The sequence below is a fragment of the Plasmodium yoelii genome (assembly GCF_900002385.2).
Source record: "Plasmodium yoelii strain 17X genome assembly, chromosome: 5".
Taxonomy (NCBI): Eukaryota; Apicomplexa; class Aconoidasida; order Haemosporida; family Plasmodiidae; genus Plasmodium; species Plasmodium yoelii.
In genome coordinates, this window is record NC_036177.2 from 768874 (window position 1) to 787890 (window position 19017).

The 19017-nt window shown below is 21.8% G+C and overlaps 6 protein-coding genes across 6 annotated transcripts; 2 read left to right on the plus strand and 4 right to left on the minus strand.

The window, feature by feature from the left end:
* Positions 1 to 201: 201 nt before the first annotated feature.
* On the minus strand, positions 202 to 2986 carry PY17X_0516900 (ribosome maturation factor RimM, putative; the record flags this gene model as incomplete). The annotated part of the gene is made up of 2 exons (XM_022955237.2): positions 202 to 310; positions 570 to 2986. The coding sequence occupies 2 exons, from the start codon at positions 2984 to 2986 to the stop codon at positions 202 to 204; spliced, it is 2526 nt and encodes an 841-aa protein (XP_022811687.2).
* A 3637-nt stretch (positions 2987 to 6623) lies between these two features.
* PY17X_0517000 (mRNA-decapping enzyme subunit 1, putative) lies at positions 6624 to 9641 on the plus strand (the record flags this gene model as incomplete). Its single annotated transcript, XM_723326.2, has 1 exon — positions 6624 to 9641. One exon carries the CDS (start codon positions 6624 to 6626, stop codon positions 9639 to 9641), a length of 3018 nt encoding a protein of 1005 aa, XP_728419.2.
* A 483-nt stretch (positions 9642 to 10124) lies between these two features.
* PY17X_0517100 (conserved Plasmodium protein, unknown function) lies at positions 10125 to 11026 on the minus strand (the record flags this gene model as incomplete). The annotated part of the gene is made up of 5 exons (XM_022955238.1): positions 10125 to 10152; positions 10292 to 10426; positions 10555 to 10598; positions 10675 to 10731; positions 10892 to 11026. The coding sequence occupies 5 exons, from the start codon at positions 11024 to 11026 to the stop codon at positions 10125 to 10127; spliced, it is 399 nt and encodes a 132-aa protein (XP_022811688.1).
* Positions 11027 to 11945: 919 nt separating this feature from the next.
* On the plus strand, positions 11946 to 14231 carry PY17X_0517200 (conserved protein, unknown function; the record flags this gene model as incomplete). The annotated part of the gene is made up of 1 exon (XM_022955239.1): positions 11946 to 14231. One exon carries the CDS (start codon positions 11946 to 11948, stop codon positions 14229 to 14231), a length of 2286 nt encoding a protein of 761 aa, XP_022811689.1.
* Positions 14232 to 14403: 172 nt separating this feature from the next.
* Positions 14404 to 16484, minus strand: PY17X_0517300 (phosphatidylinositol N-acetylglucosaminyltransferase subunit A, putative; the record flags this gene model as incomplete). Its single annotated transcript, XM_022955240.1, has 7 exons — positions 14404 to 14455; positions 14589 to 14658; positions 14780 to 14867; positions 14975 to 15016; positions 15147 to 15896; positions 15985 to 16181; positions 16325 to 16484. The coding sequence occupies 7 exons, from the start codon at positions 16482 to 16484 to the stop codon at positions 14404 to 14406; spliced, it is 1359 nt and encodes a 452-aa protein (XP_022811690.1).
* Positions 16485 to 17727: 1243 nt separating this feature from the next.
* Positions 17728 to 18890, minus strand: PY17X_0517400 (uncharacterized protein; the record flags this gene model as incomplete). Its single annotated transcript, XM_726024.1, has 3 exons — positions 17728 to 17927; positions 18107 to 18334; positions 18533 to 18890. 3 exons carry the CDS (start codon positions 18888 to 18890, stop codon positions 17728 to 17730), a joined length of 786 nt encoding a protein of 261 aa, XP_731117.1.
* Positions 18891 to 19017: the final 127 nt, after the last annotated feature.

Genomic DNA, 19017 nt, shown 5'->3' on the forward strand with positions numbered 1-19017 from the left:
GAAGAAAAATAAAAGACAAAAAATAAAAGAAAAATAAAAGAAAAATAAAAGACAAAATAAAAGAAAAATAAATGACAAAATAAACGAGCAAATTCTGCAAATATGTTACATTTCCAGAATGTTATTTATAATATTAAAGTGGGCAATGTAGCTGTTTTTTTTTTTTTTTAAATAAATAAAATAGATGATTTAAAAACTGAATTATTTGGGGTTATCTAACAAAAAGATGGTAGATATATCTAGGTAAATTTTTTTGTGTTCATAATGTACCAATCTTATTGTTTTTTCTTTTATTATTGGAACAAAGAAACTACAAGAAAATAAAGAAAAAAAATATAAATAAAATGTGGTGTGTATTTTTGAATTTGGTAATTAAAATATAAATAAAAATAGAAATGATAAAATTGTATTAATACTCATATGTATTATTCTAAATAATTATAAAATAAATGGAGTTGTATAGAATATAAGTGAAACTTAATGTGTCAAAAAAAAAAAAATATATATATATGTATGTAAATAAATAAATAAATAAGTAGTTGTGATTTATTATAAAATTTATTTCTTACTAATTAATTTTTTTTTTAATATTCTTTAATTCATTTTCAGTCAATTCATAAAGGGATTCCTTATTGGTATTGGCGTCAGAAGAATGAAACAAAATTTCTTCGTCATGTTGAAAATGTGAATTTTCATGTTTAGTTGCTTCTCTTAAATTATCATAAATATCATCACAAAAATCACATTTATAAATTTTTTTATATGAATATCCTTCAAAATTTTCTAATGAATTGTAATAATTTTTGTCTCCTTTTATTTTATCTGATTCATTAGTATCAAAATTTTCTTCAGTTATTTTTTCTTCAGTTATTTTTTCTTCAGTTATTTTTTCTTCAGTTATTTTTTCTTCAGTTATTTTTTCTTCAGTTTGATAAAGATTAAAATTTTTACGGTTGATAAGTACCTTAATAGGTGCATGTTTTTTTCTTAAATTTTGAGTATTTTCGCTAGCTTGGCTAGCCTTTAAAATGTTAAATATTTTATTTATTGATACATTTTGATTAAGCTCAATTTTAATTAAATCTTCAGAAATATCTTGTACTGCTTTATTACATATGTAGTCATATTTAGAAACAAAAGAAAAAACAGTTCCTATTGGTATATTAGTAGAATCATTAAAAATATATATATCAAAATTAATCAAATCTGTAGATATATATTTATTTTCACCAATATCTGGAAAATTTTTTTTATCATCACATATAAGACATCCTTTTAATCTTAAGGCATCAGTTCGTGAATATATTTTTTCAATTTTAATATAAAGAAATCCAATTTTTAATGATTCTTTTACATATGTGATTTTTATAGGTATAGGATATGGATAGGAATTCATAAAAATATAACGATAACTATTTTCTTTAAATCTAATATCATTAAAAGTTGTAAAACTTACTACTTTTAGGCATCCTTGTAATCCATGTACTCCTACAATTTCACCAATAACAGAAAATTCATTTATAAATGAGATATTATTTTTGTTTATATTTTTGCCGATATTTTTTTCCACGTTTTTGATTTGGCTTGTTTGTGAATGATTAGTAGTACTTATATTATTTTCTAAATAATTATTTTTTTTAATAAAATCTAAATCATTTGGTCTCATAGAATCTGCATAATAATTTTTTATTAAAAGATCTGGAAGATTATTATTACTAGCGTTTATATTATTATTTTTTTTTTTTAAATTTTTTAAGTCTTCCAATGATTCTACATATGTTAATATATTATCATCATTTTGTATTATATTACTAAAAAGTTGATTATTATCATATATTGTATTATCGAGATTATTTTTTATATTTATTTTTCCTGCTTTAGAATATTTGCTTCGTTTATAATATTTTGTATCTGTCAAAAATTGTCTCTTTTTATTTCGTTCTTCTTCTTTGTCTTCATTTGGTAAAATATTATTTTCCTTATCTATTATGGGGTTTTGAGATGTGTCGATTTTTGATATTTCCTTTATGCCACCATTTTTTATGCCACCATTTTTTATGTCACCATTTTTTATGTCACCATTTTTTATGCCACCATTTTTTATGCCACCATTTTTTATGCCACCATTTTTTATGTCACCATTTTTTATGCTACCATTGTTTATGTCACCATTTTTTATGTCACCATTTTTTATGTCACCATTTTTTATGCTACCATTGTTTATGTCACCATTTTTTATGTCACCATTTTTTATGTCACCATTTTTTATGTCACCATTTTTTATGCCACCATTGTTTATGTCACCATTTTTTATGTCACCATTTTTTATGTCACCATTTTTTATGCCACCATTTTTTATGTCACCATTTTTTATGCCACCATTGTTTATGTCACCATTTTTTATGTCACCATTTTTTATGTCACCATTTTTTATGTCACCATTTTTTATGCTACCATTGTTTATGTCACCATTTTTTATGTCACCATTTTTTATGCTACCATTGTTTATGTCACCATTTTTTATGTCACCATTTTTTATGCTACCATTGTTTATGTCATTTTTTTCGTCCGAAGAATAAGCATGCATGGTTATGATTTTTTTTTGATTTTTGGCAAAAATATTTCTATTGCTTATGGTGTGATGACTTGAAAACGTTTTATTTCGCACCTTGATTTTGTTCAAATGTGAAAGTGTGTTATTTTTTAAAAAAAAAAAAAACAAATTTCTTTTTGTATCTTTCCTACTTTTATTTTCCACTTGATTTGTATATTGATATGTTTCTGTGTATGGTATGTCTCTCTTTGTATATATTTGTTTTCCTTCATTTTTTTTATAACCATTTAAAAATGGTATATCTCTAATTAATGGTGAACTAGCCATTTTTGATATTTTATTCCAGGCCAAACTATTGACCCCCTTCTCAGCAAACAAAAAAAAACTAAACAGAATAATTATTCCTCTCAATTTTCCAAAACATTTTATCATTTACGTATGTATTTTAACTCATCAAGGTGAGGAACAAAGATAAATAGAAGAGCTAGCGAATTAGCAAGCTAAATATTTCTTTCTTCTCACAAAAAAGGAAGAAAGCAAAAAAAAAAAAAAAAAAATATATATATATATATACATATCTCAATTTTAGGAGAAAAAAATTAATATTTATATTTTAGTTGTGTTATTACATTTAATCATGGATAACTTAGTATTTTAATTTGTGAGCGCTTTTCTTCATTATTAATTTATATATATATATATATACATATATATAAATTTTATAATAGCCGTGAAAAAAAAAGAATATATAAATACTCATAAAAGAGGCTAGAGCGAATTTCACTTTTCTGCTACCACAATAACATTTATTTTCCCCTTTTATAGGCAAACAATTTATTACACTTTCTCAATTTTTATTTTATTTTATTTTACTTTACTTTATTTTTTGTTAATATAAGATAAAGGAAAATTCTTTTTTTGTTTGTAAAAACTTATTTACATTTTAAATTTACTAAACTCAAAAAATAAAAAAAGAAAAGAAACGGTTGACATATAAGGTGAAATAAATATGGATATCTGGTAAGAGCTTATCAAAGAGTATATATTTTTTTATACAAATTTATAAATGGATTTATTTTTAATATTAATATATATACATATGTATGTATATAATAGAAAGCGATTGTATTAGGATATTAAAAGTGTATGTGATTATATTTTATTGTTCCTTACATAATTATTTTTCGAATGCAAATAAAATAATAGAAATTCCCCAAACACATCCCCAAAAAAAGAAGAGAATAAGACTTGTTTATTTTGAGAACCTTATTATGTTTCTAAAATAAGGGAGTGCCACTCATTTTATTGTGTATAAGTGTTTCACAATTTGAGACTAAGTTTTGTATATATACATATGCACATTATGAATATTTTAAAAAAAAAAAAAGGAAAAAAATAGATTTTTTATTGTTCTTATGAATATTCCTAATTTCCAATAACTTCCCATATGTTATATAATTGAGATAAAGCTAATTCATGGATTAAGTTATTTCATTTCTAGCTCTTACTCTATATATACTTTAGTTTTGATTAGCATCATTTTGATTAGCATCATTTTGATTAGCATCATTTTGATTAGCATCATTTTGATAAAGAATATTATTTTATCACAATGAAACAAACATATAAAATGGATTATATATAATGTAAAATATTTATTTTTATCAGTTTTTTTTTTTTTTTTTTTTTTTTTTTGTATAATCTTTGGCTTTTATCATTTTCTTATTTAGTATGATGATTATATATTTTTTAAAAATAATGTGAAATAAAATTCCGCATTTAAATTGCAAAGGGGGGGGAGGGAAAAAAGGAGACGCAAAATGATGAGAAATAAAAAGAAAATAACAAAATGGAAAAAAAAAAATATAATTTCAAAGGTTTAATAAAAAAAAAAATATATATATTGCTTGATCATAATGTGCTATTTATGTAAATACTTTATTTTATATTATTTATTTAAAAAAAAATTCCAATAAATTTGTTTTTATATGAGCTTAATTAAGCCCTTGACAATAATACGCAAAAAGGTATATATGCCCATATAGCAAACTTATTTTATATATGCATAACTTTGATATACTAAGAAAAAAATATTTTTTTTTTTTTCATTTTTTTATAATCAATTTTCATTTCATTTTTCCCTTTTTTTTAATTTTTTTTTTTTTCCATTTTATATCTATATATATATATATATTTTTTTTTTTTCTTTATGAATGTATTGAAATCCAGAATTACAAAGTTTTATTCCATTCATTTTATATTTGTTATAAATACATTTTTTTGTGTTCATGATATATATATATATATATATATATATGTAAAAAGGAATAAATTATAAAAAGATATTTTTTGCATGATATTTCATATTATATATATATATATTTTAAGCATATATATTTTTATAAGATTATTATGGAAAATATTAAAATTCTTACATATGGAAAATACGAAAAATATATATGATAAAGAATTCATAAAAATAATAATTATAAATTTAGTTAGCAAAATATATTACAAAATAATTTACAAAGTTTGGGTAGTATTATCACAATTTGTTGGGGTTATATTAATATATGTATACATATGTGGACATATGTATGTATATGTGAATATTACATTCGCTTGCCTATCTTTTTATGCATGTACAGTTTAATATATATTTATATAAATGCGTGAAATATAAATTTACAGAAAAGATAATCCAATATATTATTAATAAATAAGTATATATATATATATATATATATATATATATATATATACATACATGCATACATACATACATAGCGTTCTTCAGTGTGTTTATGCTTATATACATATGTAAATATATATGTGTATGTGTATGTGTATATGGTCGATTTTATAAAATAAATACATATTTCAATTTATTCGAATATTTTGTTACTACTATATTATAATTAATTATTTATTTTTATATATTTAATGTAAATCTTCGCGCATATATACTATATGATTATATTATATTATATACTTATTACATTTTCTTATATTTATTTAGCCTTATGTAGTTATTTGTTTATTTTTTTTTTTGCGTCTATATTTATTCAATTTCTTTCATAATTATTAATACCTTTTAAGACCTTTTTTCCGCTCTATTTGTGCATACAAAAAGGAATGTGAAAAGAAAACAGAAATGAGCGAATGTAAATAAACAAACAAACTATGCATGTACACCTATATGTATATATTTATAAATATCAAGAATAAAATAAAGAATGTATGAAAATATAACAATATTCATTATTCTATTTAAAATACATATACAATGTAAATATAATATATATGGGTAAATTATATTTTATAAAAAAAAAAAGACTGTAGCTATTTTTTTTTATAGCATGCCTGTGACCATTTTTACATCATAAAAATATTAGACGTTTCTTGGGGTTAATCTTTTTATTTTTATTTCTATTTTTATTTTTCATGTTTGTTAATTTGTAATAATTAGGTCTTTTAATGATATTATATATCTGTTATACATAAGTGCATATGTATATGGATTTATAGTTATACACACTTTTATAACAATTAAATAAATCCATAGAAATATATAACTATTATATTGGAACTTTTTTTTTTTTTTTGTCATTTATTTTTGATTTTATTTTTTGAGAAGATTTAAAATATATATTTCACTTATTTTAAATTTCACAATTTTTTTTTTTTTTTATAAATATGATAAATTAATATTGTGCAAGAAAGCATATATATGAGTATGTATTTTGTGCATATATGTATGCTTGATATTGCTCTATATTTCTTTTATTTTTTGAATATATAGCGATAAAATTAGTCATATATATGCATATATAATAATTTTCCATTAATTTATCTTTTATATTATACGTCTTATTATGTATTCTTTACGCCAATTGCTATTTTATTAGAAGCTTCGCCTTCATTTATTATATTTATTTTATTTTTTATCTTTATAATTATTCTGTACAAAATTTTCATTTATTTAGTTATAATCTTGCTTACTTTGTTTTTTTTTTTTTGTTTTTTTCACCTTTTCTTTTTTTTTGTTTTTGTTTTGGCAACAAGCAAAATGAAAAAAAAAAATAACGTATCCACAAATCATGGCAAGCTGAAAAATGCTGTGAATCGTTATGATATGAACTGTTCATATAATTATAATGAATATAAGACGAATAATAAGAATGTGAAAAATAATATAACAGGAACAGATATGAATAACTATAAGAATTATGATAGTGGAGGTGGATATAATAATAATAATAATAATACAACAAATAGTCGCGGAAGTTTGAATACTAATTCTGGTTATAGCCATGGAAATATAATAAGTAATAATAGTAATTATCATTATTCTTATAATTTAAAACATAATAAAAATTCATATATATATGATTATAATTCATATGGATCAAGGAAAATGTACGAATATAAGGATAAGCATAAAGGGCAAACAAATGGAAACAACATAAAAAATAATAATAATAATGATGGAAATAATAATGGTGGAAATAAAGAGATTGGAAATAAAGAGATTGGAAATAATGATGGTGGTGGAAATAATAATGGTGGTGGAAATAATAATGGTGGTGGAAATATTGCACAAAAAGAAGAAACAAATTCAAATAAAGAAGATAATAAAAATGGGCCAACAGCCATTATATCTGATAATATTAACAATTTAGAAAATACAAAAAAAGAAGAAAATATAAGTGAAGAAATGAGCTTGCTTCGAGAAAAAATATGTTTTAAAATGCTTAAAAGCATAGATATATATATAACTGAAATTATTATGAAATCATGTTTTGTAACAGTATATAAAATGAACGAAAATGAATTAAAATGGAAAAGAGCAGATATAGAAGGTTTTCTTTATATTGTTAAAAGATCAATAAAACCTTTTTATAGATTAATTATAACAAATAAAAAAAATGAAAATCATTTATTAGAAGATATTAATGATAATATGAATTTATCAACAGATCAAAATTATATTTTTTATAAAATTCTAAATAAAGAAAATAAATCAAAAAGTATATATAGTTTATGGTTTTATAGTACAGAAGAAAAGGAAAAAATATATTCAGTTTTAAAAAACATAGTTGGAAATATATCTAAAGAAGAAAAAGAGAAAAAAAATAAACAATCATATATAAATTCGGAACAATATATTTCTATTACTAATAAGGATAATGTTATGAGTGGCGTTTCTAGGAATAGCATTGCTAATTATAATAAAAGTGTTAATTTTATTTTATCAAAAGGAGATGATAATAACACTGTTAATAATTTGGAAAATTGTTCAGAAGAAAATGAAGCACGTACTAATGATAATGATATGTTGCTTGCATCTAATTCTGAATTACCATCTATATGTAATTTAAAAAATATAAATAATTGGTATGAGGAAAATAGTATAAATAAAGAAACGTTGAAAAGTATAGAACACCAATATAATTCAATTGATGGTGTAAATTTGTTAGATGATCAAATAACAAACATAAATATGAGCAATAATGAAATGGATGATAATAATAGTAAAATTTATGGAGGTATTAAAAAAGAATTTATACTTAAAAATAATGAAATAAATAAAAAAAAAAAAAAAAGTGTAGAATCATATACACATGATAATAGTATAAATGGTAATGAACATTTTATAGATATAATAACAAAACCATTAAAAAATAAAAATAGGGATTATGAGCATCCTCTTGATGTTATTAATAATGAAAATAGTGATAGTGTTGTAGATATTGATAAAAATAAAATTTGTGAAAATTATAATAATATAAAAATGTCATCATATCAAAATATGCAAGAATATAATAATGATAAGGCTGGTCGTAAATTATTATATATTATTAAAGGTCTTTCAAGAGATGAAACAAAAGAAGGGTTAGAAAAAAAATATTCTCAAGATATTTATTATGATAAAAAAAATATAGGAAATAATAATGGTGTATATAAAATGAAAAATAATTTATTGGATGAAAAAAATAATTTTTTTTCGAAAGAAATTAGTGGAAAAACAGGTGGAGAAGCTATTATGAATTTATTAGGGTTAAATAAAAATAATGATCAAAAAGAAGAAAGAGATGATGTGTCAATATTAGATATAGATAGAAATATCAGAGTAATGAATAATGAACATGTAAAAATTGGAGATAATAATAATGATGATGATGATGAAAATGATGAAATAAAAAATGTAAGAGATAAAATACAAATTAATAAAAATGGAAAAAATTGTAATAATCCAAGTATGTGTAATTTTAATGAAAATGAAATATCTGAAAGGGAAGTTTTAATAAATAATATGATGAAAAATGGAAATTTAAATAATTCTTATAATAATATGAAAAAAATAAATTTACCAAAAAGAGAATCACTAGAAACATTTGAACAAGATAAAGAGTGCATGTCAAATAATGGTAATAATGGGAATAGCAATATATATGCTTATTATAAAAATATGTATATTGGCAATGAAGGTAACATAAAAAAAAATGTGAGGAAGCATAGTAATGATAAGTTAGATGATAATGAATTAATTGAAAATAGGAATTATAATAAAGATATAAATATATTGTGTAATAATGGTCAAGATGAAAAAGCTATGACAAATGCTTTGTTAGATATTATGAAATTAGCATCAAATAAAGCTATGAATGATCAACAAAAATTAAATATAAAAAATTCTGAACAACATATTGTAAATAACACAAATAAACAACATATACATAACAATTATATAAATTCTTATGATGTTTTGCTAAAAATGCAAAACTCAATGGAAAATGAAGATAATATGACAAATTCAATGGTAAATATAATATCAAATAGTAGTAGTAATAATAATAATAATTCATATGTGTATAATACCAATTTAATGAGCAAGCATGAAAATAAACAAAATAATAATAAACGTGAACATTATGGTGATCATAATAATATAGATGATTTTGAAAATAAGAACCTAATTTTAAATAAAAATACCATATATAACGTAATTAAAGAAACATTACAATCTGAAGAATTTATAAATCTTATATGGGAAAAATTATTGGCAAGAAATAAATTTACATAATAATTTATTTTTAAAAATAATAAAATAAAATAAAATATTTATATCACCATATATGTTTTTAGCATATATATATATTCGTTTATGAAAAGAATTCAAAGATAACTATGATTATCTATCCATATTTATCTGTGTTTTTTTTTAAGTAGATATAAAGAAATATTTGCTTATATTACATTTTTAATTTTTTTTTTTTTTTTTTTTTTTTTATGGAATACTATATATTGATATTCCTATATTCTTGGTTGTTTTATTTATTGTTTTATTAACAGTGCCCATCATTTAATTAGTGACACTAATTAATGTGTACATTTTAAAAATATTGTATTTAGTGCAATATATGGAATAACGGACTATGTATACGCTATAAGTATAATCTGAATAAAAAAAAAAAATATTAACGGTAAAAGAAGGGCTCGAATTTTAATTCGAAGCCCCACGATCAATACTAAAATGGTGTATTTGGTCGTTCATTTGGTTGATTGTTTATCTACTATCCTCCTCTTCAAGAAACCTAAAATGGAAATTATACAAAAATCAAAGTAAATGTTTATATAAGCCCATTTTATAGTCCTTAAAAATATATGTGTGTATATATTTATATGATTTTTTTTTTTTTTTTTTTTTTTTTTTTTTTTTTGGGTGGGGAGTACATATCACTATCTGGGTCGACATAGTTTTTTTTATAGGCACCTTCTTGAAGAATGCTTTGTAAATTTAATCTATAACTTCTTCTCGTATTATTATTTTGTGGTACTAATTTTGTGCCCGCATTTTTGTTCTTTCGTCTATAGGTATTAGAATAGTATGCATGTATATATATATATATTTTTTTTATTTAGCACAAAAAATGATTATTCGGGGGCTGATACCATTTATGTGAATGTTAAGAAATAAATGTAAAGTAAATTCTTACTGCTCATCTTTGAGTTTTTCCCCTTCTGATTCGGATGTATATTTCTATATGTTAAAAAAAATTATTTTTTTTTTTTTGCTTTTTGATAAAATAATAGAGTAACATAATGATTGTAAATACCTTATTTGGTGTTGTTATTTTTGTCCATCTTTCAAACAAATTTTCTTCGTCTTTTTCCTGAAATATAGTAATTTTTAGGAATAAAATATGATAAAATTCATGATAAATATATAAAAATATATAAAGGTCACACTGACTTTTCCTTTAATGTATATATATGCACATGTTCATACAAAAATTAGGATATACATGTAGACAAAATGAAATGAATTCGAACTTTAACCCATTTTGTGATATATTTATTTTTTGTATTTTTTTGAAATTTATATTTATGTATATTTCTTTTATTGCCAAAATGTAAATTCCAGGCTTTACGTTTTAATTCGGCATCATTGTTTATAAAATCGTCCATTTGTTTTTTTTGTTATTTTTTATGTGAAATTTGCAATTTTTTTTATATTCAATTTTTTTTAAATAAAATTTTGTATAGTGTTTAAGCGATAAATGTATTGTGATAAAGGCAAAGTAGTCAAATAAAACATTTAGCAAGGATGTATGTGTATTACCCAAATTTATAATATACTGATACAACGTTGCATTTTTAAATTAACACAAAAACAAAAATGAATAAACGCGACATCGCGAAACTTGATTAATGAAGTAAAAATAATAAAAAAAAAAAAAAAAAAAATAATAATAATAATAATGATAATAATAATAATAATAATAATAATATTTGAGCCTTTGAGAGTATTTTTTTTTGTGTGTATAAAAAACAACGAAAAAAAGTTAAATATTATAAGATATGTGCTATTGTATATTCCCTCTTAAATATATTTTATATTTCCCTAATTCTCATATTTTGCCCCGTTGTGTTTTCCCTATTTTTTTTATTATAAAACATGATAAAATAAAATATAATAATATATAATGATATATACAATGATTAGATTTATTTTAATTCACATTTTGAAGGAATATGAAAAATCAAAGTTATATACATTTTTTTTTTTTTTTTTTTTTTTTTTTTTTTTTTATTACATAATTTCAATTGGGGTTTGTTTGAAAACATTTTAAATGATTAACCTTTTATATTTAAAAATAAATTCTATAAATTTCGTTTTATTATTTTACAAATTTAATGTGATGTTGTAATTACTATATAGTTATTTAGGTTTATTGTGATTTTTTATTAATAAATAATTATGAAAAAGAGATAAAAATATATAAGATATATAAATGGTTAATTATAATACAATGTGTGAAAGGAATTGTATAATGATTTTAAGGGAAACAAGAAAGGTATATAAAAAAAAAAAAAATAATATAAAATGATGTTATTTGGAAGAAGACAAATTATAGAAAGGAATTATAATATAAAGAAAAAGAATTTCAATGATTATTTTTTTTTGAATTATTATAAATATAGCACAAAGAATGGAATAAAATTTAATAATGAAGCCACAGAATTAAATAAGGAAAATTTTGAAAACCAATGGAAAAAAATCATTAAAAAAGATTATGTAAATAGAATAACAAATATTTTTGAGAACAATAATACAAATGATATCAAAAAAAATTGTTTCTATTTTATTCTAGGACCAAAAGGTGTTGGTAAAAAATTCTTCATAGAAAAATCAAAAGAGATATTTTTAAATCGTGAAATTCAAAGTAATGAAGAAAAAAAATCGATTAATATAAAAAGAAAAAAATATAATGAAGAAAATATGGGATATGATAATGAAGCATATATAAGAAAAATAAATGTAGACGGAATGAACAAGGTTAGGAAACAAAATATATTTTTTGAATATGATTTTAAATCTAAATGTGAAAATAATGTGATGCCATTTTCGATGGTAATTTACAACTTGGAAAATTTTTTAAGACATAAATTATTAAAAGAAATGAATAATGATATAAAAAATAAAAATATAAAATTGGAAGATATATATAAAGAGATTATAAATACAAATTACAATGATATAATAAGCTTAACAAAAATTAAGGACTTTTTTAAAGATATTTTAAATAAAAAAAATGAAGAAAATGGAGAAAATGAAGAAAATATATATGATTATTTAAATGATATTGATAAAAGTACTATAGAAAATTATATAATGTTAATAGAAACAAATAAATTTAGTTATGATAATTTGAAGTCCTTTTTAAATATATTACTAAAAAATTTAAACACAAATGTATTCTGTTCTTTTTTAAATGAATTTAGTTCTTTTTTATATTTCCTTAAACTCATTTCGCAATATGAAGAACAATTATATTATTCAAAAAATTCTCAAAATGTGATTACACATTATTTGAGTAGCGGATTATATATTTATAAATATTTTTTATTATTAATTAAGTTATTAAAAGATAAATATAATTATAATTTTTTTTTTATTTTTTATAATTTTAATTTATTATTTATTGGGCCACAACCTTGCCAAAATTTCCAATTTTTTTATAATTTTATGGAAGAGAATTTAAGAAAATATAACATCCCAGTTATTGTTCATTCTATAAAAAATTTGGAAATGATGAAGACAATTTTTTTATACAATAATTATGTTAATAATTTATTTTATAAATTATCTCTAAATTATGATAAGAATAAAAATGTTTCAAAGTCAACTAATATAAAAGAGATAAATTATTCAAAAATGAATTATAACATACCTATTGATAAAATAGCTAGTTCTAGTAATAATACAGAATATTATAATGATGAATTGAAAGAAATACAGAAAAAGATTTCTATAAATGAATCAGAAAACTGTTATGAAATTATTAAAGATAATATAATAGAAATAGAGAATATGTCATATGATATTGTTAAATTTATTTTGATGCCCAATTTTATAAATAAAGAAGAAATATGTAAATGTCTTTATGAAATAATTGGGGGTAATATAGAATTAATAAAAATAGTGTGTAAAGGATTATATAATTTAAATAACGAATTTACCGAAAAAAAAATATGGGAAGAAATTGAAAAAGAAAAAAAAGAAAACATTACTTATGATATGGATGAAGAACCAGATATAAGTCGAGATAATACAATTGAAGAAATTATTAATTATAAAAAAATAGAAAAACAATATAATTTTTTAAAAAATATTCATCAAAATGTTTTGCATACTTTTATTTTAGATTTTGAAAAAAAAATTATAAACTTTTTTTCTTTACCACATATCGAAAAAATGAAAGAAAACCATTCTTATAATGTAGATGAAAAAAATAATATAAATAAAAAACCAAATAAATGTAAAGAAGATAATTTTGAAAAAAGGGGACTAAATTATGTTGAATTTCATTTTACAATTTTTGAAGTAATAAGATATTTTATAAAAAAAAAAAAAGTGTTTTGCAAAAATATTTTAAAATTAAATAATCCAGTCTTATTAGGATTAATAGATGTCAATATAATTCACTACAACTACTCAAATAAATATCTTGAGCTTACTAATAAGTTTTATGAAGTTTTATTATTAAATTATATAAATTTTAGATATAATCAATTTCCTTTAAAATTTAAAGCACAATATAATATCAATTATGTTTTAAATTATAATACTATAAAACATGAATATAATTTATTGGAGACACAAACATAAACGAAATTATGAAATAAAGTCTCAAATATGCGTTACATTTGTGTGTATGCATAAGTTAGAAAAAAGGCAATGCTATGCATGTATGCATGTATGCAGCATGCTTATGCTATTAACTCGTTTTTTTTATGTTTTTCTTTTTATTTTTTGGTAATTTTATGTTAAGACTTTTTAATTATTCATCTTCGATCAGATGCGGGAAACTAATAGCTTCTTCTATATTTTTTCTAAAAACGTTAATAAAAAAGTAAAAATGTTAATATGATATGACATTATTTTATTTCTATAACCCATTGATTTGGTGAAAATATTAGAAAGGCAAAATGAATAGGTAAGCTTCTTAATTTTTTTTTATCTTACCTTGGAACTATCCAATCCAATATTTTGCAATAAATATGGCTCACCATGATTAGAAAAATGCAAATTTTGCCTTAAAAAAAAAAATAATTGAGTTTATGGAAGGGTGACGATACAAATGTATCTCCATTTTTTTTTCAAATATATATATATATATTTGCATATCTATTGTTTCTACATTTTTAATGACATACTAAAAAAGGTATTGTTATCATACATCGTTTGTATCCTATTTAATAGCGTCTCATTTGAGTAAGACATAACTGTGGTATATACCTTTTCCTGGAATTGGGAAATAAATTTTATTTTCACATGTAGAGATGCAAAGCTATGATATAACAATAAATGTAGCAACGATGGTGACATAAATTTGATGTCTTTAAGCATACGGTTTTTTCAGCGACTTTTTTCCAGGAGTACATTTTGGAAAGCTGAGCATGGCGGGGGAAAAGTGGAGAAAAAATGAGGAAAAAAAAGTGGAGAAATGGAGAAATAGAGAACAAAATGGAGAAAAAACAAATGGGTAATAAGAAAGTTTTATATAACGATTTGGTAACTTACTCTGTCGTGAAACAAATTTACATCTACATCCTTAAGTTTATGTAATGCTTGATCAACAGCTTTAGATAAATCAATAGGATCCGGTTTTGCTAAAATAATCATATCTTGAGGTAAGACTTCGGATGTACCGCCAACATCAGTTGATACAACAAGTAGACCCGAACTTGCTGCTTCAATAATAGCTATACAAAAAGCTTCAGTTAAAGAAGCATTTAAAAATATATGACCAGTTTGTAAAATATTTTGAACTTGTTCTTGTTTTATTTTTCCTAATAAAATAACTGAATTATGTAATCGATATTTTTCTCTCATTTCTTCAAGTATTATTCTTTTGGGTCCATCACCTCCAATTATAAAATTTATAAAGGGATATTTTTGATGTACTAAAGGAATCACTTTGGAAATTAAAGTCACCCCTTTTCTATATGTTAATCTACTTATTATTATTATATTTATTCTTGGAGATTTTGGACGTTTATTTATACAAGGAACAAATTTTGTGCTATCAATTGCATTGCTTATTACTGATGTTTTATAAGGGTTTACTTGAGTACGCAAAATAAAATTTTCTCTATTAGCATGTGAAACACATATAGAGTGATCTATATCATGTATACAATATCTTAATAATTTATTTATATGTAAACATCCAGTATCTGAGAAAGAGTAGAGAGAATGGTCTGTGTATACAGTTTTGACTCCTAATGACTTGGCATGTAATATAAATTGTTGAGTTAATGGTGATCCGGCCTGAAAAATGTGTGCATATATATGCATACATATGTATATATATATGCATATTATAAATATATTACTGCAAAATAGTGTATTAATGTACCTGATGCCCATGAACAATATCAACTTTTTCTCTATATATTATATTTCTGCACAAAGGTAATATTCCTATGAAATTTGGGAAAATGACAGTATCTGTCAATATTTGTAAAGGTAGATAATAGACTTTGATTCCATTCCCCATCCATCGAATTCCATGTCTATTACCATAACAATGCGTAACTACTATTACTTTGAATCCTTAAAAAAAAAAAAAAAAAAATCAAAAAAATCAAAAAAATCAAAAAAATCAAAAAAATCAAAATAAAAATAAAATGTTTGGATAAGCATACATGAAATGTGAATATATAATAAGTGTGTATTTTTTTTTTTATTTGGTTAACCTCTTTTTATCAATTCTTTAGATAACTCAAATATGTGAATTTCTATTCCTCCCATGTTAGGATAAAAAAAGTCACTAACCATGCAAATGCAACATTTTCTTTCCTTTTTATAAATTAGTTTGTCCCCCCTTTTTGTTTCATCATTATTTTCGAATTCCATAGTTAGACTTTTTAAAGTCTGTGTTTTTATTATATTACATCTTCATTTATTCATTATATAATTCACACCTTTTTTTTTAATATGAACAAACTAATCTAATTAATATATTTATACATGGAAATAAGTTCCATTAATAAGACAAAAAAAAATACTAATTTAAAAAAATGTGTAGAGAAGAGTACCGGAATATACGCTTAAATGCTATTACAATATTCTTTAACTTAAGATTATAACTACTAAAATGAAACATATAAGTAAGAAATTATAGTTTTTGCGATCAGGTGTGTATCTAATATATTAAAATGTGCTTATTCATAATTTTGTTAATTTGTTAATTTGTTTGCACTTTTTTTCACTTTTTTTCATTTTTTTTCACTTTTTTGCATTTTTTTCCACTTTTTTCCACTTTTTTGTTTTATTATTAATGTTGGGGAATGGAAAAAAATAATAAAAATTGCATGCATACCTATTTATGACTATTAGCTTTTATAAAATGTGAGTGCCCATTCCTATGTTTTTGTATTTACTAAAAAAAGAATTGCATTAAAAGGGAAAGAACAAAACTAAGAACAATTTTGAAATAGGAGAAAAATACCTTTGTTTTTCTTTTTGCATAAATTTATAAAATTAATAAATTAATCTTAATTATAATATCGTGCGCATATAATATTTTAAAGGTCCAAGAGCACAGAATGTGCATATGAGTTCTTCAAAAAATTGTGACACACAAAAAAATTAAAAATATAAAAAACATTAACAATTGGCATTCCCAAAAAAAAATCTTTATGATGAAAAATGAATTATGTATTTTAAAAATTAAATTAAACAAATAATTAAGAGAAAATATATGAAAAATATGAAAAATATAAAAAATATGAAAAATATAAAAAAAATAAAAACGCTTGGTATAAATACAAGTGTTGAAATAGTATAATTATGAAACATGAACTTATATTCAGTAGTATTTATATATATCAATAAAATTAATAATGAAATGAAATGGGAAAAAAATAATAGATAATAATATTAGGATATTCAAATATTTATATCGGTATATATGATAAAATTATAATATGTTAGTTCATTTATTTAGTATTGAATATTTTAAAATGATATAGGGAAAGGATATCTTTGTATATCTATATATGTGCATATGCTTAGTTAAAATTACAAACTGATATATCGGTAGTTAAATGTGGGCATAAAATATAATATAAATATTTTATGGATGTTAAAAAGAAATTCAATTACCGCCTAATCGCATACCTCTTCCAATAAAAACCCTTCTTGAACCCATATTGGTTGTTGGTGTTTGATTATTTGTATGACCATATCCATATCTGTTGTAATTATTTCTTATTCCATTATTTATCGTGAAATTGCCTAATTTTATCATTATTTTTTCGAATATCTTTGGGGTCTTTTCCACGAGATTAGGTCCGCCTGAACACATAAAAAGTGATAAAAAAAAAAAAAAAATTAGAATTGTAAAGCAATTGGTATAAAAATGAATAAGCTCAAAAAATAATAAATAAAGGTATATAATGATTTAAATGTTTTGAAAAAAACGAATAGCATTGGTGTAGCATAATTCAGTCATTTTTTTTATTTTAAAATATAACCTTCTCTTGGAAGAATTTCCCTTAAAAAATAGTAAAAGTGTCCTGATAAAAGTCCCATAATATCTCCCCATAATGATTGGCCCATTATTAAGTGTAAAAATATTAAGGCAAATGGTAATTGATATCCTTTAACTGTAAAGAAATAAATCGAGACGTGACTCCATGCTTCTCTTCGAGACCAATAATAAATTATTGCAAACAACAGGGAGTTTCCTAAAAATGGATAACCTGGAAATGAGGAAAAACGAGGAAAAACGAGGAAAAATGAGCCAAAATGAGCCAAAATAGTATTAATTATTTGGGTTAATTGTGTGTGCCTAATTATGCGGTTAATTATGCGGTTAATTATGCGGTTAATTGTGTGGGTTAATTGTGTGTGCCCAATTAGGTGGTGTGCATAACTTTTCTTTTAATGCATAGTCTTACCCCTTGGCCAATAAAAGAGGATACTTATTAGTGATAGAAAAATACAATGGATAGTTATAAAATACAAATATGAACCTGGTGTCGAAAACATTTCATTTTTTTCCAAGGATGATGAAAATTGAGCAAACAAGGACATAAAAAATACCCAAGAGAGTGAGAAATTTCCCACATAAAAAAAGTTAAAAAAAATTCTCCATATTTGATATTTATTATATATTAAATTCCAATCTAATAATATATGTACTACATTTAATAAATTGCATGTTATTAATAAAGTAACTAAAAAAATTATTATTATCATATATTTGGTCACATTTGGCAAATTGTTGTACCAAACTTCTGGGCCCGATAAATCCATTATTCTCTAAAAATTCATGTAAATTAATTTTGTAAATAAGGATAAAAATAAATAGAGAGAGAATGAGACAAAACAAAAGATGGTAATATTTTCTCTCTCTATTAATACCCGTTATATTTAACTCTTC